The 26,525-nt window shown below is 38.0% G+C and overlaps 1 protein-coding gene and 1 non-coding gene across 2 annotated transcripts in view; both read right to left on the bottom strand.

Annotated features, from left to right (window-relative positions):
- The window catches only part of LOC136265612 (intermembrane lipid transfer protein VPS13A-like), a 53,732-nt gene that overhangs the window by 1,848 nt on the left and 25,359 nt on the right, over positions 1-26,525 (bottom strand). Inside the window, exons 32-93 of the mRNA XM_066060498.1 lie at positions 25,975-26,134; positions 24,809-24,885; positions 24,410-24,558; positions 24,302-24,360; positions 23,964-24,098; positions 23,852-23,903; positions 23,505-23,601; positions 23,318-23,437; positions 23,041-23,133; positions 22,748-22,989; positions 22,543-22,684; positions 21,920-22,013; positions 21,820-21,864; positions 21,016-21,060; positions 20,882-20,968; positions 20,615-20,666; positions 20,521-20,563; positions 20,428-20,472; positions 19,840-19,971; positions 19,709-19,786; positions 18,907-19,133; positions 18,475-18,631; positions 17,304-17,406; positions 16,870-17,018; positions 16,611-16,807; positions 14,868-14,986; positions 14,243-14,550; positions 14,065-14,187; positions 13,854-14,015; positions 13,425-13,509; positions 13,306-13,373; positions 12,615-12,731; positions 12,140-12,268; positions 11,018-11,197; positions 10,098-10,196; positions 9,997-10,044; positions 9,578-9,730; positions 9,455-9,532; positions 9,304-9,396; positions 8,367-8,506; positions 7,937-8,039; positions 7,742-7,879; positions 7,550-7,621; positions 7,399-7,491; positions 7,101-7,199; positions 6,954-7,040; positions 6,779-6,898; positions 6,639-6,725; positions 6,521-6,577; positions 6,348-6,467; positions 5,741-5,880; positions 5,495-5,630; positions 4,508-4,646; positions 4,209-4,455; positions 4,025-4,154; positions 2,441-2,575; positions 2,310-2,391; positions 845-914; positions 692-794; positions 310-375; positions 200-256; positions 9-145 (exon numbers count right to left, since the gene is read on the bottom strand). Of these exons, the coding sequence (XP_065916570.1) occupies positions 9-145; positions 200-256; positions 310-375; positions 692-794; positions 845-914; positions 2,310-2,391; positions 2,441-2,575; positions 4,025-4,154; positions 4,209-4,455; positions 4,508-4,646; positions 5,495-5,630; positions 5,741-5,880; positions 6,348-6,467; positions 6,521-6,577; positions 6,639-6,725; positions 6,779-6,898; positions 6,954-7,040; positions 7,101-7,199; positions 7,399-7,491; positions 7,550-7,621; positions 7,742-7,879; positions 7,937-8,039; positions 8,367-8,506; positions 9,304-9,396; positions 9,455-9,532; positions 9,578-9,730; positions 9,997-10,044; positions 10,098-10,196; positions 11,018-11,197; positions 12,140-12,268; positions 12,615-12,731; positions 13,306-13,373; positions 13,425-13,509; positions 13,854-14,015; positions 14,065-14,187; positions 14,243-14,550; positions 14,868-14,986; positions 16,611-16,807; positions 16,870-17,018; positions 17,304-17,406; positions 18,475-18,631; positions 18,907-19,133; positions 19,709-19,786; positions 19,840-19,971; positions 20,428-20,472; positions 20,521-20,563; positions 20,615-20,666; positions 20,882-20,968; positions 21,016-21,060; positions 21,820-21,864; positions 21,920-22,013; positions 22,543-22,684; positions 22,748-22,989; positions 23,041-23,133; positions 23,318-23,437; positions 23,505-23,601; positions 23,852-23,903; positions 23,964-24,098; positions 24,302-24,360; positions 24,410-24,558; positions 24,809-24,885; positions 25,975-26,134 (7,100 nt within the window). The remainder of the gene's footprint in view (positions 1-8; positions 146-199; positions 257-309; positions 376-691; positions 795-844; positions 915-2,309; positions 2,392-2,440; positions 2,576-4,024; positions 4,155-4,208; positions 4,456-4,507; positions 4,647-5,494; positions 5,631-5,740; positions 5,881-6,347; positions 6,468-6,520; positions 6,578-6,638; positions 6,726-6,778; positions 6,899-6,953; positions 7,041-7,100; positions 7,200-7,398; positions 7,492-7,549; positions 7,622-7,741; positions 7,880-7,936; positions 8,040-8,366; positions 8,507-9,303; positions 9,397-9,454; positions 9,533-9,577; positions 9,731-9,996; positions 10,045-10,097; positions 10,197-11,017; positions 11,198-12,139; positions 12,269-12,614; positions 12,732-13,305; positions 13,374-13,424; positions 13,510-13,853; positions 14,016-14,064; positions 14,188-14,242; positions 14,551-14,867; positions 14,987-16,610; positions 16,808-16,869; positions 17,019-17,303; positions 17,407-18,474; positions 18,632-18,906; positions 19,134-19,708; positions 19,787-19,839; positions 19,972-20,427; positions 20,473-20,520; positions 20,564-20,614; positions 20,667-20,881; positions 20,969-21,015; positions 21,061-21,819; positions 21,865-21,919; positions 22,014-22,542; positions 22,685-22,747; positions 22,990-23,040; positions 23,134-23,317; positions 23,438-23,504; positions 23,602-23,851; positions 23,904-23,963; positions 24,099-24,301; positions 24,361-24,409; positions 24,559-24,808; positions 24,886-25,974; positions 26,135-26,525) is intronic.
- Positions 25,063-25,149, bottom strand: Trnai-uau (transfer RNA isoleucine (anticodon UAU)). The gene is given in 2 exon segments: positions 25,063-25,098; positions 25,112-25,149. It is a non-coding gene; the product is annotated as a tRNA-Ile (tRNA).

Here is a 26,525-nt window from a genome sequence, read left to right as displayed (position 1 = left end):
GTTCTCACTTCATCTCAGTGTCTTGAAATGAGGTCACGACAACACCCAGTGAGTGTAGTAACACATTTAATGCCTGCTTGGCAACAGTGTCTTCCTCTGGTTCAATGTTTTTACCATAGCTACGAATGTTAAAGCTCAAACGAATCTGCACAAGAAGAATTGATAAACTATGTAAGACAATGAGATTCATTGTGCTAACTTTGACAGGTGAAAAGTGAATAAGTGTGAAGAAGTATCGGATGTCAGTGATGGTTTTCTATTTGTAAATGACAATGAATAATTGTTACATGAGTCATGTTATCAACTTACACCAGATGATGTATAGTCCTTAAGTGGTAGCAATGCTTCCTTCTTGTTTGACACCACATACTCACCCTGCACCATATCACAAAGATGGATATAGATTTAGTAGAATTTGTGCAATATGGACACTCTGGGATGTACTGGTATTCCAGGTCAGTTTACACACTAAAGGGATACTTTGGGACCATATTTAAGTGTCTGGAATGTAGGTGTCCTCAAGTGTCCATATAAACAGGTTCCAGTGTAATATGGACACCTTAGGACCAACCAATAGTATATGTGTATCAGTGTTCTGATTTTGCAAGTCAGTTAATTTACTAAGGGATCTTAACTAAGTGTCTAGTTATGTAGATGTTGTCAAGTGTCCACATTAACATGTTCACACTACCAAGTGGTATTGGCTGTTATGGATGGTAAAGAAGCTGATGATACTGAGCAAGAAGCCGAGGTCTACATTGACTGCCATCTCCTGTATCAGTAGTCCAACATAACTGGATGAAGATCACATGACAGTGTTGTTGTTACTGATGTGTAGGCTTACTGGATGTGGGCCATAGACACTTTATCACTTCTTCTGATTATCACACTTGCTTCAACAAACGGCTTAGGTTCTGTGATGAAAAAAACATGTAAAAAGTTAAATTGACCACTGGGCTACCCAACGTTCTAGTCAATATGTTTGCTTCAAAAATTTGAAAGCAATGAATTAAATCTTAATGAATTCTCAATACTGGTATATTATAGCTACTGTATATCCATATTGACAGCTGGGAGTTTATTTCTTATAAAAAATCTTGTATGTCTTTGTAGTGGCTACTGTTGACATCAGTTTGACAAGTCACCAGTTTTATTAGTTGTAGTAATTCTTGTAAGCTATTGTGATCTTGTACAAGACCTTGTATCGTATTACAATAGCACACCCAACTTTATTTAGGACTCAAGTGTTTACTTGAGTCTGGCTTTAAAATGGATAAGTATGGTACGCATATACGAGTATTTGTTTTGTTAAGTAAAGAACTTGTGTTACTGGCAAGTCTAGCTTATTACATTTTTATTGCAAGAGAATAATCTCTGTGCACACTTAAAAAAAACAAAAAACTGTTTACGATAAAGAGACGTCTTCACTGTATAATGTAATTTGTCATGCTTTAGTAACACAACACATGCAACATTAGCACACAGACACACACACGTACACTCATAGCTACACAAGCAGACACACACACACACTACACACACACACTACACACTACACACACACTACACACACACACTACACACACACACACTACACACACACCACACACACCACACACACACACACACCACACACACACTACACACACTACACACACACACACACTACACACACTACACACACTACACACACACACACACTACACACACACACACACTACACACACACTACACACACACACACACTACACACACACACACACTACACACACACACACACTACACACACACACTACACACACACACTACACACACACACACACTACACACACACACACACTACACACACACACTACACACACACTACACACACACACACACTACACACACACACACACTACACACACACTACACACACACTACACACACACTACACACACACACACACTACACACACACACACACACTACACACACACACTACACACACACACTACACACACACTACACACACACACACACTACACACACACTACACACACACTACACACACACACACACACTACACACACACACACACTACACACACACTACACACTACACACACACTACACACACACACTACACACACACACACACTACACACACACACTACACACACACACTACACACACACACTACACACACACACTACACACACACACTACACACACACTACACTACACACACACTACACTACACACACACACACACGCACACACACTTACCACATACATAGTAACACTAAACACAATACAATACTACACATACCACATGTTGAGGCCACAGTTGGTGGTGGTGGTAAGGGGTAGAGCAATTGTGGATAAATCGAGAATGGCAACTGATTATCAATCTATGCATATTCCAGTTAGAGCACACCACAACATTTTATACTATCATACCTGAACATGTCCAATTTTAGCTCCCAACTCAATTTGCTTCTCGTGCAGTTTAAGTTGGCTAGAGAAGCCATCATAATATGTCCTCCTCATGCGTCCTTTGACAGGGGACTCCATTTGCATTATACTAAGATTAGCCTACAACATATCACATAATTACAAATCTCTACGACTAGCAAAGCAGCTACAAAATTATATAATCCTACTCCCTTTGTAATCCAAATCTGACACTGCTTGCTACATCTACAAGACTTTCTCTATGCTGATAATCTTACAACCTTTTCTATCAATGTGACTATATAGAGGTTTCAGTGTATATAATACAGTACGATAGTACTGTATAGTAGGGACCACAAAGGAGTAGGCGTGGCCCACAGGATAACATCACCCCAAAACCAGCCTCAATTTTCCCTGACGATGATGAGGCAGTATTGGTTAGGTAAAACTAATCCCAAACAAGTATTTAGATAGACCCGAAACGCTTTCAACAAGTTGCTACGGAATTTAAAAAAATATATTTAACGGAATTTTCTACTGACTGACTGACTGAGTAACTGACTGACTGATACCTTCAGACAAGCGTAACTCAATAACAGCTAAGGCTATGGGCTTGATATTTCACTGTTCGACGTCGCTTTGGCCCGACAGGTGCCTTTTGGCATACTGCAGTACTTACAGTGCATTCTTCATGGACTTCCCAGTGTTCTCCTTTGTGTCCCATTCATCTTGGCTGACAGCGAAGTGTTGATTTGGTGGTAGCACGTGATGGCTTCCCTTCGTAATGGAAATCGTCCGTATTTTTCACAGTGGCTATTTTGATAGCAGAGGTGCTTTTCAAACGGTTCTTGATTCGTACTGCAGTTTAACGGGTTGAACATACGTAGCCGACAAAGAAGCATAATGGGTACTTCACTTTTCTTGATATAACTGGGGCGCGTGGCACCATTTATTTCTTTTGGTATGTGTGGATTGTAGCCATTTGCAGAGGTGCTTTTTGAATAGTTCTTGATTTGAAATGCTGCGTAATGCGTTGAACATAGCTGACAATGAAGTGTAATGGTACTTCCACTTTTCAGACGATAATTAGGGTGCGCAGTGCCATTTCAGATGCGGTTATGTGTGGGTTCACCAGTCATAGTGATTATTTACAAGAAAAGTTAACAAACAAGTACACAGAAAAATTTGGAATTTTCAACTATTCTAGTAGGGACCATAGCACATCAATAAAAAGTACTGAAACAAGCTGGAGTAGTGTACGATATTTTATCACAGTGAAACAATAAGAAGTGTTATATCCCTACCGTGCTCAAGATACCATAATGAAAATGCAAAGTAGGGATATAACACTTCTACTGTGATTTAATATCGTGCATACCTCCAGCTTGTTTCAGTACTTTTTATCGATGTGCTATGGTCCCTACTCTAGTTGAAAATTCCACGTGTACTTGTTGATTTTAAAATCAGCAAGACTGGACCCCATGCAGTAAACCATTGTATAGTAAGGAAGTTGATTATTTGGCGAAGTACTTCAAACTACATGTGTGAATGCTTCCAGACTTATGGAATAAAATATATTGCGCTTTTCACCTTTATTTTTCCTTTCTCAATACCACAATTAGGGTCTTTCTTGTAGGCCTCTTCAAGTATCAAGATAGTCTCATTATTCAATGTGATCCATTTGTTCCTTTTCTTTTTCACCTCCCAGATCACACTAGACCTGTACCACACACAACAGATACACAATACATCATTTGTAATATACAATTATTACTGGGTTATGCCGACATATGCTATCTCTTTCTTTTTAGCATTATTAACTAGTGAAACACCGATACTCTTCAATGATACAGTCAAGTCCAACAATGGTAGGCCAGTCTCCTCGCCAGCCTTAGCACATTTCACAACATCCTTATCTTCTGTGAACAACACCACTCGTTGAAGGTGGTCCAGAAATGACACCCAGTAGCCACCACCACCACCACCACCACTAATGCTAGTTGACATCATTGTATTTGTCACTATACAAAACAGGCATTAGTTAATATATGATGTCTATGGATGATGTTATACCTGATGACTCTGTCAAGATCTCAGTGAATCCATTTTCTGTCAGCTCATCAGAAACAACCCACGATGACTCCTCTATCGTAACAGATGTAGACATGGTTTCCTTGGAGCCAGCAGGTAACTTGAAGGAACCATTACCATTCTGTAGTGAGGTGTTAGTAGATTATAATAACAGACCTCTAGCAGTTAGGTGTCATGCCAACTTAGTTAGCTGTTTCAAGGGCATTAATCTACCCTTTTGTATAGAGCAAAAAAAAAATCAAAATAAACCTTTTCCAATGCATTAATCTGTTCATGAGGAAATATATTCTCAAAATGCAGTAACTATGGGAGACCATTATATATTTGATGATGTACGTACGTGTACACCTGTTACTGATTTCTGTTTATATTTGTTTTAAAAAAAAAATTTTTTTTTTCTTCTATTTCTGTTTATGTTTACCAACCTACCAACCTTACACTCTGACTGCTATCAAGAATATATAATAGAGTCAAACAGTGTATTAGCCCATGATTAATGATTGTGTAAAATAACATGGACATTTCAGTAATTGCTCGTTTATGCAAAATCGTAATTTGAAATGCGTACATGGAAATGGGTCTTGTTCACCAGATTTCTGTGTTATTCAACCCAAGCATTCAACAGATATTGTACAAGGAAAGTGTAGCAAGGACCCAAGATAATTGCTAAAAAAAAGAAATGATTGCACAAATGAGTGTGTTGCCACACCTTCAGGGATCCGCTTGATAGTGCCAGAACTTTAACACTAACCATTTCTCTTTAACGCTATTATGTTTTCACTTGGTTTAATGGCTGAATTGGGCTAAATACAGCAACCCTTAATGGCAATATAAATGAACAATTACTGAAATATCCATGTTACTTCACACAATCAATAATCATGGGGTAATACGCCTGTTCAATATTCTTGATTACTATTATGTACTCTTGCTGCTATCAAACAACTAATCAAGTTGAAGTAGCCTTACCTGGGAAAGGCTGATTGGTTTGGTGCACGTATTGTCACCCAGTAGACACCACCAAAGTGATCGTGTACCAGCCGGGTCACCCCAAGTGTACATCATAGTTTGCTGTGGTCTCAGTATAAACTGCTCGTTTGTTGTCCTGTATAACAATCATATACAATTAGCTGTCATCATATATGCATAATTTCTGCTTCTGAATGAGTACCATATATACAATAGTAGAATTTGATATTGATTGAATGTATGTACTTTGAGTTTTGTCGTATTATGATGCTGTAGTTGTCACAAGCATTCACAATTCTGGCTGGCATTGCTCCAGGGTAGTAAGGACTGAACGTAACCACATTAGAATGTTCTGTACGATTGATCTCCACTGCTATGGCTACCACCTGCAACAATAACATTATTACCACAGCCACTAGACAGAAGTCACAGAACAACATTGTATCTACTGAATTACTGCTCTACGTAATTTTAAACCTTCAACTAGAACTGCATGGCTAGCCATGACGCCTAAAATACATGATAGTGAAGTTCTGAGCTCATTGTTCTAATAACACGTATGTTATCTTCGAGGTTAGTGTTATCTTCAAGGTTTATAACTATCTTGGAAATAAGTGATTGCTTTAATAGAATATTCAAGTTAATGTTCACAAGCATATCTTACTTTAAAAAAATTACAAAATTTGTACTGTCCACATCAACACAATGACATATTCATGATACGTATTTTGCTCATAAGCCAAATTTGGTCATAAGCCTAGTTTAATCACAAGCCAATAAAAAAAATACTGGTTGATGTTTTGTAGCCAAAGTACAGAAATATTTTCCTACTATAACAAACTCTGATGCTTACCTCTGGACCCATTTTTAACAGCAAGTTATCTGAATTTCTATAACAGAAATTTTCACTTCTATCATCACGGATGGTAATGTGCATGTGAGGATCATCAGTTTTAGGCCAAAGAGCTCTGACCTATAAGGAAATAAACAAGTCAGGATTAGGGTATCAATAAGCAACACAATTACATTCTTAGGTTGAACTTCAACAATGACTCCATCTCCCAAGAGACATTTGATGTTATGCTACAATAAAAGAATAGTAAGAAGACTTACCCACCATCTCTTGTATACTGTAACTCCATACCTTTGTTTCATTCATAACAAGATAAAATGGTGTGACTGTCACAATTTTGGTCAGTGTAAATTTGGACAGTTTAATCCAAATCCCAAGCTATGAAATGAGGGGCAATACTACACTACACTCTGCCTAACACAATTCCTCACATCATGTATGACACTACCACACTTCAGCCTGGCACAGCCTCTGATACCAGCAGCATTGAGGGAGATCACTGCTGAGCTTTCTGTGTGTTTACCATCCAACATCTTAGCACTGAATTGTATCTGTAATGTGACATGTGAAGTGGTTATCGTGTTAGCCTGTGTCATTCTCTCATACCCTGCTCTTCTCATTACTTGGATCACAAGAATAGCACATGATCTCATGACCAGAATAATGTGGTGTTCGTTTTTTAGACACAAAGTCCTGTATAGTTCAGAGGTATACGTATGATAAGGGCTAAACACATTAATATGTTGTACGTACTCTGTACTCTAATGTAAGTTCTGTCTTGTTCACCATCCAGTATGGAGCAAACAGTGACAGTCGGTGATAGCCAAGATCTTCTCTGTGGACTGATAACTCCTACAATGTTAAAACAACATTTGAGTTTTATTACAGTAAAAGTTATCATGTATCTGGCAGTATAAGGATCATAGAATTATGCAGGTGGCTACATTGAACTGGTCACTTTGAACATGAATGACGTAACTTTATTACACAGTGATGTCATCTCAGTGTACCAACACAACAAAATATCTATAACACTTACATACATACATACCATAGGTCCTTGTCCAATGGTAAATCTAGTATACTCATTCATGTCATTACGCACTGGGAAATTCCCTTGACTATCCTCAAACCCATCATTGAGCTGCACACATCAAACAACAGCAACATATGAAGTTAGGTCATTGTTTTAAATGACTAACAGTAATCTTGAGTGACTCCGTTTTGTTAGGGTTTAGTTGTAGTAAGGTCATTTCTTTCCCTTCACCTATCACCTAGTGTAAGACACAGTATATCTAGTTGAATTATCTATTATCAGTAAAAACACATACATGAAATCACTACACTACACACATGCACGACACACACACACACACACGTACACACACACACACCTCCCCCATTACAGTAATAGAAACTGGTAACAGGTTACACAACACAGCTGGAGGGTAGATATCAAACACATGATGGGCACTATCATCACCAATACGGGAGAAGTCCATGTTGACATAGTCTTCAGTCTTCTTCACCACCTAACAATAGTTTAGTGTACACCAACTACCCAACAACAGCAGTAGTGATGGTATTACCTTGAGGTACTGGGTCTTACTGGATGAATCAGTGGTACCGGTACACTCTATTATAGACTTTGCATCCTCACTCATCCAATGGAGCATTATATTACTATCAAAACTATTAGATAGAATGGTGTATCTACTAAGTACACAATTACTGACAGCAATGACAGCAAAGTTCCAAAAAGGCTCTGAATTTATACAATTACATTTTCTTGTTATTGAAAACAGTTGGTAGTTTGATAAAACAGCTACATGTCTTCTATAACACTTTTCTAACAGGCATTGTTTAAAAAATTACCGTATATTCAGCTATTGCAACCTACAAAAGATATGTATCTAACATGTCATCATACTGCTTTTACAGAAACTGTGCTGACTGCTGTATTAAAATGTTGTCAGCATTATACATAGACAATTAAATTGGTGAAATAGAGAACCTCACCCTTTTCCAGCAGGTCTCACACTAATCGGGTCACCAATCTTGTCCAGGGGTATAGGGTGACAGGTGTTGGCTGGTACTGTGTATGGCTCTGGTGCTGATGAGAGAGCTACCTCAATAGGTAAACTGAGGTGATTGTGAACCTGAAGTTAACAATGTGAATGTTACTGTATGACTAGTGACGTCATCTACACTTGACCTTTGCCTTGAAGGCTACCCATTGATACTACTGTCTGAAGGCACGGATAACTGTTCTGCATGTTATAAATTACTGAAAGTTAGTAAAAGTTGTATAGTTATACATTAAGTTGCACATTTAAAATACGGAGTGATTTCCAGTGCTTAGAAAGCTATTAGTTCAATTATTAGCATTTCCTCTAGCCGAATGTTCAATGATTGGCCATAACAGATACTGATTATAATACATAATTCCTAGAACTGATAATGGCACTTTCAGTGTGACATAGTAGAACACCTTAAGCTGCATAGATATCCTGGCCTATTTTAAGTCCTATACTTCACTGTGCCATTTTTCATCACGAGATCACATGTTTCACCCAACTTACTACCCACCAAACAGGGTCAGAAGACAATAACCACCATTATAAATTTTATGCATGGAGCACATAGAAGTGGGAACTGTGTGACCTTATGCTATTTGGAGTATTTTGCAACTGGTAGTGAGTGCTATCAGAGTATAGTAAATGATATAAATGGATGGGTTTATTTACATTCACCGTGTTGTGTAATCGTAAACATTTATATAACCTTAGAGTAATTAAAACAAGTTCTCTGTACATAAATAAATGGGTTTCAAGTCTATGAACTTGAGCACTTGCCATTATTTGTTCATATACCCTAAGTTCAAGCTCTATTGACACAAAAATACATTACACACACCTACCACACAAAACACAGAGTTTCATTATAGCACACCTACTTGTAGAGGAGACCTGATGATAATGGTCTTCTTAGTATCACTGAATATAACCTCCATTACTACACTAGCTTGGTCTGTCGCATTAGTCTTTGGCTGGAGGGACATGTGAACATTATTACCTGAAGAGTATGTCACTCTACACATCACATACATTTCTTCTTGATAGAGTATAGTAGAATTGACCAGGAGTAGACACTGATACTTTTGTTAGAATGTCAAATAAACCAATCTGATGGGGGACATGATGAAGTATGGTTGAGTGATCTCCACTAACCTTTATGTCCACATGATGTTGAGCCTCTATCCTCTTTGGCTGTTTTAACAAGACAGACTTGGACCTTCGTTGATTAAACCCAACCCTTGAGTATTCTATATCTGCACTGTCTCCATAGCCAATCTTGGCAAATTCCTGATCACTTTTCACCAACTACATACAAAGAGTAAAATAGAGTAGCAATACTTGAGAACAACACATACCAAATTTCCTATAAGTTTGCACACAAATTTGTCCTATATACTTTACACACATATATCTTTAAAGCCCTAAAACTTATTTGTTCTTGTTTGCAACAAAAACCTAAATTTTTAGATAAGTTTGTTTTTAGTTTTTAGAAGGCTTCCCAGTACCAATAAAATTTTTTGGAGGTGGTCTATGTAACAAAAATGAAGGCACAGATTATACACAACACTTACCATTAGTGTACTCCCTGGCTTAACGTAGATCACTAAACCTGGCCCCAACTGTGGTGACAAAATGACTGCTCACACAGTGAAATAGCCACTAATCAGCCGACCTTGTTAGTGATGGTGAAGGCTGATTCTGATGTGCTGAATTGATGAGCTTGTCTCTTCTTTTCCATCATGGTGTCCCGATTAACATTAGCAGAATAAACCTGTAGTGATCAGCAAATGATACTCACCTTCTCTAAGTTTACATAACAAATACCACACACACATATGTACACCAGGGATGATAAAAGAGTGGCGGGGGAGGACAAGTTTAGTAATGATGCTTACACAGTGTTTTTGAAGCACACAAAACAAGCATGCCATTCTGGCATGTCCACAAGGTCTGTGATGGCATTTTAGGCTATCCTATTTACCTGTATAAATCGGGAATTTATTTCCTATAAATCATCTCAAACTGATATTTAAACAAGTGCAGTGTCTATTCACGCCAATGCAGGCATTTATTTATTACAGCACACAAGGCATACAGGTGTAGGGAGGTGATTGTGATAAACTGGTGATGAAGTACCCAGTGAATAGTTGAGCCCCTCCATGAATTTGAGACTGGATTTATTACTCTGTTGTTGTTATATTAGACCATTTGACTGCTCTATTAAAGTATCTTTTCATAGATGCTTATACATACACATACATACATACATACATACATACATACATACATACATACATACATACATACATACATACATACATACATACATACATACATACATACATACATACATACATACAAAGTCTACCATGAAACTTTTGGTTGGAAAATATGGGTGATTTATGTAACTCTTCATAAGATATGTGTTGAATGCTAACTAGATGTGTCAGTGGACATATGATAAGGTTTACTGACATGGTAAAAGCATAGTTGGACAAGAAAACTTTATTTGCCGAATTTGTCAAAAATTTCTTCTTTCAAAATGTGTCCTATACAGTATTACATACATACATACGTACACAGAATACAGACCTCCACAACATCCTTGATGAGAGTTAGTGACTTCTTACTCAGTGTTACTTGTAGTGGAGTCTCAGCTGATATAGTAGCAGCATATCTAGCACTGGTATCAGCAAGACTTCCCAGACTGGACAGTGAAGTGGTAGAGCCTTTTCTTAATAAATCATCATCGCTAGTAAGACTGCGCTTGAGCTGTAACACAATAAGATTGGTGATACATAACAAGGCTTTGCATTGCACAAAACATTTCATTGTCACTGCTAGGCCTGAGCCTATTATGCTGTTAAAATCATTTTAGAGCAATGTTATTATTTCCAATTATGCTCAGTTGTGCCTTGTTATGCCCAACAATAGTCTTACAAAATTTTATCTATTACAGCAGTTGTTGACTGTTCTATTGGAGTATTATTCTGCAGCACTGTAGACATAATATTTCCCAGAATATGGTAGCATAATAGGTACATGTGTAGTCACTGTTTGAAGAAAAGTACAAAGATACAAGCTTACATTCTTGCCGTAATTTTGGAACACCTAAGAAATCGGGTGGGAATCAGTAGTAGATGGTGAGAAAATAATGTTTAGCAGAATTGTCAGTAAATTAGATTTGTGTTGTATGTAAGAGATTTATTTATTAAGGCTTTACAGCACAAGTGCTGATGATCTGTAGAACACCTGGTCCTACAGCCTGTTTAAAGTTGTTATATTAAGTATGTTTGAAAAGTTGCAGGAAGGAGAAAAAATCCATGACTGGAGTGGGTAGCTCAAACCTGTAGCCATCCGATTTATGCTCAAACAGCTTACAGAAGTCCACCAGGTGGTCAGGATATTTTCTTTCTGTTAGTTCAGAAGATATAGTTTGGCTTGCTGAAAAGTGGTTCTTTAACAGCACCATGGTTTCATAAAAATTCAAGAAACATAACTTTCATTTCATAGTTACATGCTTTATTTCATTAAATCCACCAAATTTTTTATCCTTGAAAGTTGTACACTTTATGCTTCGTGTACTGTATCTTTGGAATATTTAGCAGGAATGTTAATAAAAAATTGAACTACAAAACCCCTTGAAAATTTTAACCATACGGTACTGTTTACATCATACGCCCTGTGTACACACATTACTAAAAGGAAACTCACCTCTCCTTTAGCTGTCCACAAGATGTGGTTACCCTTCACACCCTCCAGAGGTTCAATCAGTGGCTCCCACAATGAGTGACAGTCATTGAAATAAGATGCCTCCAGCTGTAGAGTGGCTTGACCATGTAGCTGTAGTGAGGATAAAGAACCGAATTACCATACACATGAACAGATGTTAATTACGTACATGTACAGCTGTAACACACAGACAAGGGACTTTCCTGATGTGTATGCTAAACATCAAGCATTATACACAATACATGTAAAGCATATTTTTAAGACCTGACTGCCAGGCAGATACATATACTTGATGATGTTTAAGCCCCTAATTTTAAACTCAATAGTAAGTATGACTATTATTTAAGGAGCGGCGCTTAACCAAGTAAATATACAGTACACTATACACGTGCAACAAACAAATACAATCAAAGAAACATCATTCAAAAGTTCACTAGTATTCATGTACGCAACTTACAGCTCCTGTCAAATCCTTTACTTCCACAAATATGTTCCCATTTAATGCCAACTCCGAACTAATTGTGCCGTACCCTCTACCAACATTGATTTCAAATCTTTTTACTTCAACACTAACCTAACATGAGATATACAGTTTATATACACATACACCCAAGTGTACAGTATATAGGTATCCAACAGTTAGTAAAGTAGCTGTGCCGTCATTGCCTGCTTTGTAAACATATTGTACATATGTACGTACACATGTATGTACAAGCATATTGTATTGTTCGTAAAGCAGGCAATGATGATGCAGCTTTAATATGGTAGGCTTTTCCAACATGCCATGTCACAGCTTGTTAGGTCCACAAATGCACCCTCAATATTTGAAAGCTATTGCAAGACACTAAGAGGGCAAGGTCTCTTATGTCTTATTCATTAAACATACGTAGACAATACTTCAATACTTTGAACAGAGATCAAGTTAGTGCATAAATTTGCATAACACTAAACATATGGAACATTCTTAACCTCAATCCATTTGCTTTCATAGTATTTCTTCGATAAACAGTAAACGTTTTGGAAGATGACAAAAGTTGAAGATTTAGGTAATTACAAACAGACTATAGTTTTGTGTTCAGAGAATATAAAGGTAAAAAGAGGACTGTCAGACAATAAATGAAATGAGTAATTACAGGAAGACAACTTACTCCTTCATCCTTTTCTACTAAGTTATCAACAGATGTTCCTTCAGTGGATCTACCTCGTCTAAGGATTTCTATAGCACAATAGTAAGAAGAGTGTTAGGTATATCTCATGTAGTCATTACCTGGTACTAGGTACCATCTACCCCTGTCTGTGTCCTGCATATCCCAGATGTCATCAGGAACCTGATCTGTTTCTTCAACTGCCTCCTGTTAGTGATGTAATATGGTTAGATTGGTCTTGGTATGTAGTTCACATTTCACTTACTCATACACACAATGCACTCTACATACACACAAGTACGCATATGCACATACAACACACCACACTCACATGCGCCCACACACCACACACACATGTACAGCACACACACACACACACACACACGCACACACGCACACACACACGTACAGCACACACACGCACACACACACGTACAGCACACACATATGCACACACATATGCACACACATATGCACACACATATGCACACACACACACACACACACACACACACAGACACGCACAGACACGCACATCACACACTTGTTACCTTTTTCTTTGGTACCACAGTAGATACCACATCCATCACCAAACTGACAATAGCTGGTGACATATTGATGGTGACACAGTCTATATCAATTATCAGTCCCATATTGTTAGTGTCCTTTGTACACATTGTGAAGATGGTGTTGACGTTAGCTGGCAACAATATCTTGACAGACAGGTTTAAATTACATGCAATACAACATAGCTATACTCACATGTGACGTGGGAGAATCAAGTTTGACTAGGTAGCAACTGGTGATGCTGAGACCGTCAAGATTTAGTGATAGCTGCGTCGATTCTTTCTCAGGATCATACACCATATTACAGAAAATGCTCGACTATAAGGTACATCATCTTTAATAATACAATAAATAAGTCGGTACGTCTTACAACCTGTAGCATCACAACTTGGGGCTGGTCTGACTGCTCAGGATCAAGTAAAGCAATTGCCAGTTTATTCACAAGACCACGTAACTTAAATGGTCTCTTAATCATTTGTTCATCTACTTCCCTGACGGCTATGTCAAACTTTGCTTTCTTGTGTTTTTCTTCAATGTGCTTCGCAGCAACAACTGCTCCGTGCATTGTTTCATTTTTGTTGGGATCTAAATTGTTCTCATAAATGGATTCCACATATTGCTTGATACTCATCATGTACTCCACATCAACCAGTATGAATAGCTGCTGACCATCAATGGTAACTGTACAGAATGCAGTACAGTATAATAGACTAGCTCCTTTGTGTGTGCGTGTGCTGTTCTCTATACATGCAACATGCTACATATTAACACCACACCCACCCACTCACCCACTACACTACACGCACACCACACACACACACACTACACTACACGCACACTACACTACACGCACACCACACACACACACACACACCACACACACACCCACTACACTACACGCACACTACACACACACACACTACACTGAACACACACACACATACATGCACGCACAAGCACACACATTACACACAGACAGACATACACTAAACACACACCATAGTCTGAAGATTTTTCACTTGATGATGTAAACTCAACTTTCAGTAGTGGTTCAGATGACTTGACGGATGATTCCTTGGTAGGGTCAACTTTGAATGATTGTAAAAGTCTGTTTGACCTAATCATCAAAAGCAACAAACACAAAACCAATCAAATACAATTTCTGGAAAATTACCTTTGAGCTTTCTATAATACAATGGATTTACAAGAAGCGCATATTGAAATTTTGGCAGGTTGGGAATTCCTTTCAGAAATTTTTAGAAACACTGAAGGTTGGGGTTTGTTACTAAATGTAAACAATATCGATATACCTTTAAAGAAATAAGAAAGTGTACTTAAAACTTAAAATATGCAAGGAATTTGGGCGAATGCATGATAGGTTTCTACAGATTGTAGTTTTAAAGCTTCATACTGAGACTCCATATGCAGTACTGTTTTGTACAATATTACATGTATCTGTACACCATCCCGTGCATTGCTCACTTTCTAGAATTTCTCATATTTTATATGGCCAAAGTAACCCAAATGTGTATACAGGTGTTTGACAGTTATGGAGAGCATGCGCGATAGTACATAATATTTTATGTGGGTTATCACAGATTCCTTTGTACCTGCATAAAACAGTCCAATAACAGATATTGTACAGTAGGTGTCAAAAGAATGTCTAATACTGTAGAATCTGGTTATTAGGCGCATGAGCTTACAATTTTCGGAGGAATGCATATTTACAGTGTATTCAGCATTATTCGTGTTCACCACGTTTTTCAAGTGATTTGGTAACCAGTATTCATTCACATGGTTAGTTTCTAGTGATGCACCGATACCGATACTAGTATCGGTATCGGCCCTATTTTGGCGGTATCGGACTTGTATTGGCAAAGCTATAAATACCCGATACCAACCGATACTTTAAAAGTGACGTCATTTAATTACTTATCAAGATGGCGGCATACATAGCGCATTGAACGGAGTTGAGCAAAAGCTGATATAAGCCATGAATTCCAGCCAGCTACTAGCCTACTAGCATTATTAGTACAGTGGAAACTGAATTAAGCCACGAAATAAGATTCATTGAAGCCATAAACTTATCTTTGTGCGTCAATTGATAACCACAAAACCAGCAAACTGCAGTTGATGGGATTAGCAAATGAGTTTAGTAAACTAAATCACTAGCTGTTTCTTGTGAGAAATGCCTGTAGGGCAAAGTATTGGTATCGGATCGGTATCGGCCATTTCTGGCCTCAAATGTATCGGTATCGGATCGGTAGTGAAAAAGTGGTATCGGTGCATCACTATTAGTTTCAGTCGAGGAAACGGCAATCCTGAGGAGTCGGGTGCAACTATTGTTATTCCAGGAGGTAGAAATTGCTAGACAAGTATCTGGCGAGGCATCGAGTGTACTGTGACATTGCGATTGGTCTTTTGCTTCCATTCTATGTAGCGTGAGGTTGCAGTGGTGATTTCAACTATGTGCGCTTAACAAACAGGTGTCTACCACAAGTATACCATGTGTGCTCAACAGGCAATATGCACTTAATAACCATGTGTGCCTAATAACCAGAGTCTACGGTACTTTGTTTGAATGACTTTATTCAAAAATTTTTTTCAAGGACACCCTATGGATTTAGTACATAGAGTATTTCAGCCAGGTCAAAAAGTTTATGGACTACAAGAAAAAACAGCAGAAATTGTCCATGGAAACTGTTTATTCAGAGAATACATAATAGAAAATATAAACACACTTCTTGTGCTTGCTGGTCTCCCTGCTGTCAATGATGTGAAGGTCTTTCAACTCAGCACTAATAACCAACAGGTTTTTGGAGCCAACCACTTGGGGGTTCTTAGCTTTGACACGACCAGAGACAGAAAGGTTATTGATATCAAGAGTCACCAGACTGAAGGAACTAGGTATTTCACTGCTTGCTCCCGACTCAGTTGGCTGAGAAGAAAACAAAAGAAAGTACAATAGACATATCTTTACAATTTAGTACTACTACGTACCTTGGCTAGTTGTGGTTCCTTGCTAAATGCATTGATACAAAATGACTCTAGGATGGCATTAAATGCTAGTTCATCTACTGCAATGTTATGTGATGACTGGTCCGGAGCAAAGTGGTCCACTTGTGGGATGATAGTCTCATTCAGTATATCTGGACAGCAACAATAGCAATGTTGTTAGTGCACTGGGAAAAATTTTTCAGTATGTGTCCATGTGTGTGTGTGTGTTGCACGTGTGTTGCGCGCGCGCGTGTGTGTATGTGTGTTTTGTGTGTATGTGTGTTTCGTGTGTGTGTGTTGCGCGTGCACATACCAGTGTGTTGCGTGTGTGTGTCCGTGTGTGTATTGCATAATGTGCAGTTGTATGTGTCAGTCGTATAGCATGTATACACAGGCATGCACATGGTCAATGTCTACTATTCTAATAATTCCCATACTTTCTTCAATCACAAATTCAGAGTTGTCTTTTGGTCTAAAGCTACCCACGATCATAGTAACATAGTTCACAATACATTTGATGTCCTCTTCACCAAATAACACCTAACAACAGAACAAGCACATGATCAAGTACTTCACTTTATCAGACAAGTCACAATTAGGACAACTACTCCTGACCTTCTTACTACATTAGGCAAATCACTGTGTAACTATCTGTTAATATCTCACTGTCTATGGCCAGTAGGGCTGGGAAATTGCAATATTTTGCTACTTTCACGACTGTAGGATGCAACACGTCACAATTATGATAACTATCACGATGTTATAACTTAATAGTATCAACTTTGTACGAACTGTTCATTTTAACAATACACAGTGAAGTTGTGTACAACTGTTCAACACAATTAAGGTGCAGTGATAGGCAGTTAGAGTTCAAAAACAGCATAGTATCCTTATAAATTCTAATAGGTAAGCATTTTAACTATGTGGTAGGATATATTCACGTATTGAACTCTCAGAACTCTTGGCTTGTTTTCCAGATTGTGTTCTTCTACAACAGCATGTACCACCATTTTGAATTTACATTAAAATTTGCATGTGATTCACAACCTCATGATTATTTATAATACATATCAACATCACGATGTTCAGAGACAATTCACGATTAATCCCACAATCGATATAATCTCCCAGCCCTAATGGGCAGTAATAAAAGTCTTGGATTATATCTCAGGAGTGGCTACAGCAACTTTGTTCAAATTTGGTACATGAACTACCATACCTGGCGGACAACTCCACCATAAAAGTCATTTCATTAGAATAAGGAGACAAAGAGCTACGTATGCATGAAAACTGTGTTCCTGGTGCGTCTTGGGCCACACAACACACCACCGATATCATGTACTTGTCACTGAAACACCCTAATTGAGCTATTATTTCAATAAAATTAACGGTATACGTGGATACATAAGGATCAGACAACCAAGTGTCTACTGAACACAAAAAACACACCTGAGGAATTTCATTAGTTGGCACAATGAGTTCTTTCTTATTACTAAGAAGTGCACAGTAGTTCTTGTATAGTAAGTATAACAAATTATTTACAATAAAGCTTACACATTGTATACATGTACCTCTATGGCTCCACCCCCACACACCTGTACAACTGACCTTCACAATTCCTAAGTTGGCATCAATTTGTGTTAAGGGCACACTGGTGACATCAGGGGACAAGCTGATGGAGACGTCCATTTTGAACTGTATGGGCTGCAGTAATGTATGACTTGCTACTGACTTAACATTCTCTCCATGAATATTTAACATTGACCTGTTAACAATACACACACTAATACGTATATTGCATAAAACTTGATAATAAATTACTGATATGAAATTGCTTTCTGCTGAGTCTGCAATTTAGAGTTTGCTAGAGGTGGAATTTTATTTTGCATTAGCTAGATAGTTAAATTAGATGGCTCAAAAAGTAATATTCTTAAACTGCTTTAGCTGGTTACCAACTGCAAAAGGTCAGCCAGTGGTACAAAAAATTCTTGAAAGATGGCAATGTACTAGAAACTAATAATTAAGTTGATGGGGCCTTACCTGGCAAACTGCAAGTCAGTTAGGTTGAAGTTGTACTTATTGACATATGCTGTCTTCTTTTCTGTGCTAGTTTCAGTCTTAATCTCACCATCAAGTTTATTGTAACTGTTGTACATCTTCAGACAACCACAATTGATGACTAAGGCTTGTGCTATCATTTTTCTCAGTGGAAGATAAATGACTGGAGCATCCACAAACACTTTTATTCTTGCCAGCTGGTCTGGTAACTGATAAAACAATACAATAACAAGTTAGCCTCTCTGTGTGTGTATGTGCATGAGTATAATATATATGTATATGCAAGTGATCGTCACAATTGGATGACCTTGTTTGTGTTACCTTTTGTCTAGGACTCATCCATTCTGGGGTACAATTTCCTTAGTACATAGCACACACAGACATGTATATGCACACTGTATGGGTTCTGTGTAATAATGTACTGTACTTTAAGTCTGATATCCTAATACATGCCAGTCACTGTAGAGCTAGCTGATTGAGTATGGTTGAGTTATTATAGGTAAGGGATTTTCAAATTGTTATTCCAACTGAGAACAAGCCACCATGCTGTTCCCATAACTGATATACATCACTTTATTCATGAACATTCTTCCAAGACAACCAGCTTAAATACGTGTGTGACTGTGTGTACGTAAATGTAGCAATCACATAATGGTCACATCTTGCCATTTCTGTCACTAGGCCATGTAAGCCAGCAATATGACCTAATTACAAACCTAGTTTAGTGTGCACGTGTGTGTGTGCTTGCAATGTACATGCCTTTGTACACACACAGGCATCTTACTGCACTAGCTGCATCAGCAACCACTCTGCCAAATTTCTTTAGTATCCGTGAATCAACTGACACACTTTGGCCAAACTCCTAACAGCAGTATCCCAGATATAAAGACACAGATATTACTAACAAACACATACAATTGCTCTATTGATGAAGCCAATGTTGAGAATGAGAAGTACGGAGGACACCTTCACACCAATGTCAACATTTATAGGTAGTGGGATCTCCTCAGAATAGATCTCTTCATGTGATGAGGGATAAGACACCACCTGCAACATACATATATCAAGACACACATCATAAGCCGCTAGGAATTAGCTAGGAGTAAAATAATTTTCTATCATGCAGTAAGACATCTAGGCTGTGTCTCTTGGCATATAAGCAAAGACAAGTGTGTATGGTTAAATTCCATCTGGACAAAATAACGTTTTATTGAATGCTGCACAGATTGTCTTTGTAGTAGGTCTTTCTGTTGGTATGCTAAGTAATGGCTAGAGAAAAATATGCACCAGAAAATGGTTGGCTACTAAAATTATCAAGATTTGAACATTGCTTGTAGGCTAAACACCATCAATATGTGAGACTAAGTATTCTGAACAATAAGCAGGGTAAAAAGGTTAAAAATAAATGCCTAGCCACTAATACTGTAACGGTAAGTTTAGTGGTTGCAAAATGACTCTCGCTACTGTACAAAACTACTGATTTTGTCTTGTTAGATGACTTACTTTCAGAGTAGTGAAAGACTTCATTTTGTCAACGTAAGAAGTTATCTGTAACACACAGATAATCACAAAGATTATTCTAGTTACCATACCAACCTTCTCTCCAGACTTGTGGTCATACACTGCTACCATCTTAATGCTGTACAACAAGTAGCATGTCTGGAGTTATGACGTGCACATCACCACTTACTCTGTGCAGACTTCAGTTTTAGTACTGTCCATTGTAACTTTAGTCTCTAGGTCTACGGTACAGACACACAATCACTCAACACACACAATACAGCGCACACTCAATTATACAAAGCATAAAATAAACGACTTTTCAGTTAGAGTGTTTTGCAGCTAGTGCTTATTCTATTAGACTATAAAAATTATTGCATAGAGTTTTGTTTACAAATAAGATATATCATTGAATTGAAACTGCTTGGACAAGGTGTATACGTATATAGGGACATACTTGTTAGTACTGCCCTGCACAGTGGTGTCACCTCTAATGTCAGAGTTTCCAGATCTGCTGACACTTTAGCCATGGCTGCTACACTACCTGTAGTGATGTCATCATGAGGCAGGGTCTAGTCATTGATTACTTACTAGGAGCATCTCTGAGTTTAGGGGTGCTGGGTAGCGGTGATGTTGCTAGAAGAATAAACATATAAGTGACCAAATATTGCATTAATACTATCAGGACAGTCGTATCAGTTTGCACCAGGTGGTAGTGTCATCCTTGTAGAACATCTCATGAAAAGTCAAGCATTCAATTCTGCTTTACTATCCGTTATATCAATGGACACCTGAACACTGATCATTGAACACTTATTTTCAATATATGAATTATATATAAGCATCTTACTACCTCAAAACATTCTGTGCAAACTTTACCAACATGACAACCAAAGTACAGTGTGCAATGATAAGTATAGGGAGCCATGATACAAGCATGCACACACAAATTACAACAGTGAATTATGTATTTACAAGTGTAGTGAGACATGTACTTTCCCATGGGCAAGTGACAAACAGTTACTACCAGCAAGGTCTCAAGCTTGAGGCCTACGTACTGTAGTTCTATTGCAATAATTTCTGTGGAGTTTTTTGTTGGCATAAACTCTGCTGTAGTGTCCACACATGAACTATATACAGGCTGGCAAGTACACAGTATCCTGTAACATGCTAGGAATATTTTCATATCAACCCCTGGGAAATTGTTACAGGATTTTTAAGTTTGTATTTTGAAAATTGGTCCTTTATGCTACAAAACTCAAATCAGTAGCCACAGCATGGAAATGCTGTCCTGGGATACCTATGCACTAGACTCCTGACCTCTATGTATACAAACATTTCACAACACACAACACACAGTATACAAAACACAAAGATAGTTACATAGCTAGGTACCTCTGTCCACAATTTTCACAGGTCTTCTCCTTACTTCACCAACAGCTGCAGATGTACAGGTTGGTCAGCCATTTTAGTGAACATCCAATAAAGTATCTACCTCGTTTGGTGATGCTCTTGCCAATTTGTGATAACTCATCAACACCAGATATCAACAATAAGAATGCTACTATCTCCTTGTAACACAAGTGGACCTGGAGAAATTAGCACTTCTTATACAAAACACATGATCAACATTCATACACTACTACACACATAATGGTCTACACAGTTACCACTGAGGCAACTGAGATAGCTGCTTCAGCAAAAATGACACTTAAACTTCAACGATGAGAACATTATTAAGATTGAGATATGGTATCGCCCAAATGTAGTGTCTTCTCGTGAGAGTGCGGGCGATTAAAAAACTTGTTAATTAAAGGTCGTGACACTTGTTTAGCTTGTGACCATTTCATTTAGGATGAATACTCGCAAGCAAAGTGGGTGCCATGCAGCCCCTTAATTATTAAGTATTTAAATTGCTCACACTCTCGTGAGACGACTTTGGGTTTGCACGGTACTGTATGTACTTTAATAGAGTGCAGTCACACTACTCTTGACTCTAATACACCAGTCAGTCATGCCCCACCTACTAAATTTTCTAGCTACACGCCTACATACAGTACACGCATGCACGCACGCACACACTACACATACACACACACACTTATACTCAACACGTACCGTAACAGTTTTCATACTCAATACAACATCAAACAGCGGCATATCATCCACTGGCTTCTCCAGAAGGTTTCTCACAACTCGTACATTAAACTTTACAGAAGGTAACAGTTCACAAGGTGCATCATCAGCTGCACTAGACATTCTACAAAGAATAATTAAACAAATTTGTATTTCACAGCAACTCTGAGGTATCAGCACAGCATACCGTTCAGCCTTTATTCCATCTGTCTCAATCATGATTGTTTCTTGTATAAACTTGGTACCATTTGGCAGTGTTAGGAGTTTGGGGTTGCCTGTTTTAGCCTCAAAATTGCCAAGATCAAATCTTATGACCATGGTTGATCCCTTAATGGGTAAGATGACAACTGGAGCATGAAGATGGACATTCAGTTTGGTGCGTATCTTAGCAATAGTGCTCCCAATACTATTGCTCCCAATAGTAGAAGACTAACAAGAGGCTAGTCATAACAATGTATCACTTGATGATCAGGAACTCACTGTGACACTCTTGACCTCTGGTTTACTTGTGATGGAGCGCTCACGGACCATATTTGCAAACGTTGGATCAAAATGAAGACGGTTTATCATTAGCTACATTGCATAGCAACAGAGATCACATTTATTTATTTCTATCCCAACATGGTGATGGATTAAAGGTATGTCACACAAAGTCATTTAAAATCCACACGTTATCAACATCTTGGCAATGGGTATATCTTCCCTCAGGTTGATAACATATACCCAGGGTATAACTATATAAATCACCCAACTATACCATAAATTGTGCCATCAGTTGCATGATGATGTATATCTTCAACTGTTGCACTTTTAAGTTGACTTCAAATTCTGATTGGTCAAAACCGTTGTCATCTGAAGGTAGTGTTGTCAACACAGCCTAAATTACGTAGTAAACAAATTCACAAAAATCATTTAACTTGGTACAGAGATGGTGAAGTACTTACTTGGAGAACGAGCATCTTTTTATCCCCTCCACTAACTGATATGACATTTAAATGGTTGGATATTTGTTTTAAATCTCGTACAACCAGAGTATCCATACTACAAACAAATTTAACATCATTCAATTGTGAAGTTACACATGCCAATAAAAGCTTGTATAGAAGACCGCTAGAATTTTCTCAGAAAATTTGCAATCTACTTATATCCTATAAATGCAGAATAGCTCTAATTTTAAAACAAAAAGTTTTGTGCATATGAACAATTCTGTTACAAGGATACAATAAACAAGATTGTATAGCTATTTTATTCCATATCAATACGTTACAGAAAATCTGTAACACAAGCCTACCTGGCACACAGCTCTTTTCTTACTTTACTGAAAGACCCAGATAGCTGCATTCCTGTCCGCAAGTGTTATTCACATTGTACATGTACAGTAACAGCCACAGCTCAGAGTTTACCTGACACTTCAGTGGTGATGAATGGTCCATCTCTGTCAGCTATAATAGCTTTGAGGCCCTTAAAGGATGTCTCAACTTTCATCTTCAGTTTGTCAAGGGCTTTGGTAGGGGTTGCCTTAGAGATGACATGAGCACCTGAAGAGAACAACCAGTTAAGAAAGAATTTTACAAAAGACAAATTCTGTAATTGGTCTAGCTGATTATAACATTGCTCTTATAAAAAAACTTCTGCAAAACTAAAATTATCATACTCATATGTAAGAGAATATAGGGAAATAATAACTACACCTGAAAATTTTACAAAATGTTGTGTAAGGTCTGTTGGTTGTATTTCTTACCAACATCAGCTATACGATTTTGTATATCAGTTGTGGGAGTCTTCAATTGCGGGATTTCCCTATAACACCAGATCACATGAGAAGCTATCACACAACATAGCCACTAACAGTAACAGTGGAACCAACAAGAATGCCACACGAGATAGTTCCACAACCGTTTCCTCATGGACATTTAGTTGTAACATGGACATGTGACCATTAATGACACTCTCGCCACTGGATAGGCGAGCAGCAATCTCCTTCTTTGTTTTGCTCAGCTAAACAAATAAAAGAAGAAAACGTAACAGTACGATGACACAATGTTGAAGAATTACAGTGCACATAGCTAGGACATTTATACCTTCTGACCCTACAACAGTTTTCATCTTCGAAAGTAGCTGGCTTAATGCATTCAATACTAAGTCCTCTGATTATATTTTCACAAATTTTGATAACGAAGCCAGACATTGAATGCTTACACTGTATGCAGTCCCTTAGTCACATGGAATTACTAGCCTGTACACTTACCAACACTACATCCAGTGACAAGACCTTCCCAGATGGTAGATGCTCAACTTCTAATAGTTTCACTGGTACCCCAGCTTCTAAATAATTGAATGTGTAGAACTGTGACACAATATCTATACAATATGTGAAAAGGGTAAAAGCAAGTGGTCAACAGAGTTGTGAAATCAAAAGTGGCAGCCAAAAAATGGCTGCAATGATGTTAATGTCAATCAACTTCAATATGTTTTAACTAAAAAAAAAAAAAAAAAAAAACCTTCCCCAGGGGAGGATCGAACTCCCGACCTTCGCATGTCTGATACTGCTTATAAGTACGACGCGCTAACCGACTGCGCCACTGGGGAGATGTCAACAACATGAAAATTTCTGGTATCAATATCCACTAGCTGACTACACAAGTGTCAGCACAACCACAGATATACGCAGATTTGTATAACAGTAATCTTTTGCAGTAACTTGGCTTTATAACTGTCCCAGACACAACAGGGATAGAAGGCTCTCGTAAAACAAAATATACAGAAGTCATTTTATCAAATAAACAAACAGAGAGTTGAAGCTTTACATGATCTTTGGCAGAGGAAGTTGCTGTTATGTACATACATCACAAGCAGATGCATTTCTCACTTTGTTGCTTAGAATGGATATTTGTGATTGGATTTGTGAAAAGGGATCTTCCACACAAATCCAATTCTATCAACTTGAAAGTCCATAACTTAGATTTCAAGATACATACAAAACCTGACATTTTCCTCCATACATTTAGCTATGTTGAATTGCACACTACTGACAAAAATTTCTAAAGCTATGAATTGTTAAAGGTGCTAAATTGGATGTGTGTGGAAGATCTCAATTTGCAATTCTAGTCACATGCATACAATAGTGAAACTTGACTTAGTGACTCCATCATTATGGTGGCCATGTCAAGTAGGTAGCAGTAAACACTAAAAATGCTAAATGATGTCACTAATAAGGCTAACTACCTCCTTAATATTAAGGCCATGTTTACTTATGATTGAGGTAACCTGTTAATGAAGTTTCACTAACAGTAAATCATGACAGTGTGTATATCTTCTTGTGTTTTTGCATGGTATAGCTTTAAAAATCACTGCGGTATCAAGATCACTTTGTTTAGTACATATCAAGAAGTTGACACCTCTACACAGACCTACCTAGTTTGATATGATCAAATATGGCAATGTCACCGACAGAGATTGCAGCACTGGTATCCCAGCTCCTGTCCTTCACATCAGCCAGTATGTCAGTGATCTGTAAGTGTAGTAATGTCTTCACCACACTACCACCTTCCTCATGATTCAGCTTCATGTTAATCTGAAGGTTAACAACAACAACAATGATGGTGAATGATATTGTGTTAGATTAATTGTTTTCTGACACTAGACATATGTACACACACACACACACACACACACACACACACACACACACACACACACACACACACACACACACACACACACACACACACACATGTACAACACACACACGCACGCACGCACGCACACACACACACAGAGGAGGCAGCAATAAGGTGCAAGCTTTGATTTCTTCAGCTCTTTTACAAAAACATGTTCAGTGTTCAGTCTTCTGCACTTATAAATTGTGTGATGATTTTAATAATCCAATCCCACAATGACTCCACCTATATGCTCATATGAAATGCCCCCAATTATCTAAGTCAGTTGAAGACTACGCCCTCCCT

The sequence above is a fragment of the Dysidea avara genome, chromosome 9 (genome assembly GCF_963678975.1).
Source record: "Dysidea avara chromosome 9, odDysAvar1.4, whole genome shotgun sequence".
NCBI lineage: Eukaryota > Metazoa > Porifera > Demospongiae > Dictyoceratida > Dysideidae > Dysidea > Dysidea avara.
The sequence above is the reverse complement of the archived record's forward strand: the minus strand, read 5'-3'. Positions and strand labels throughout refer to the sequence as shown.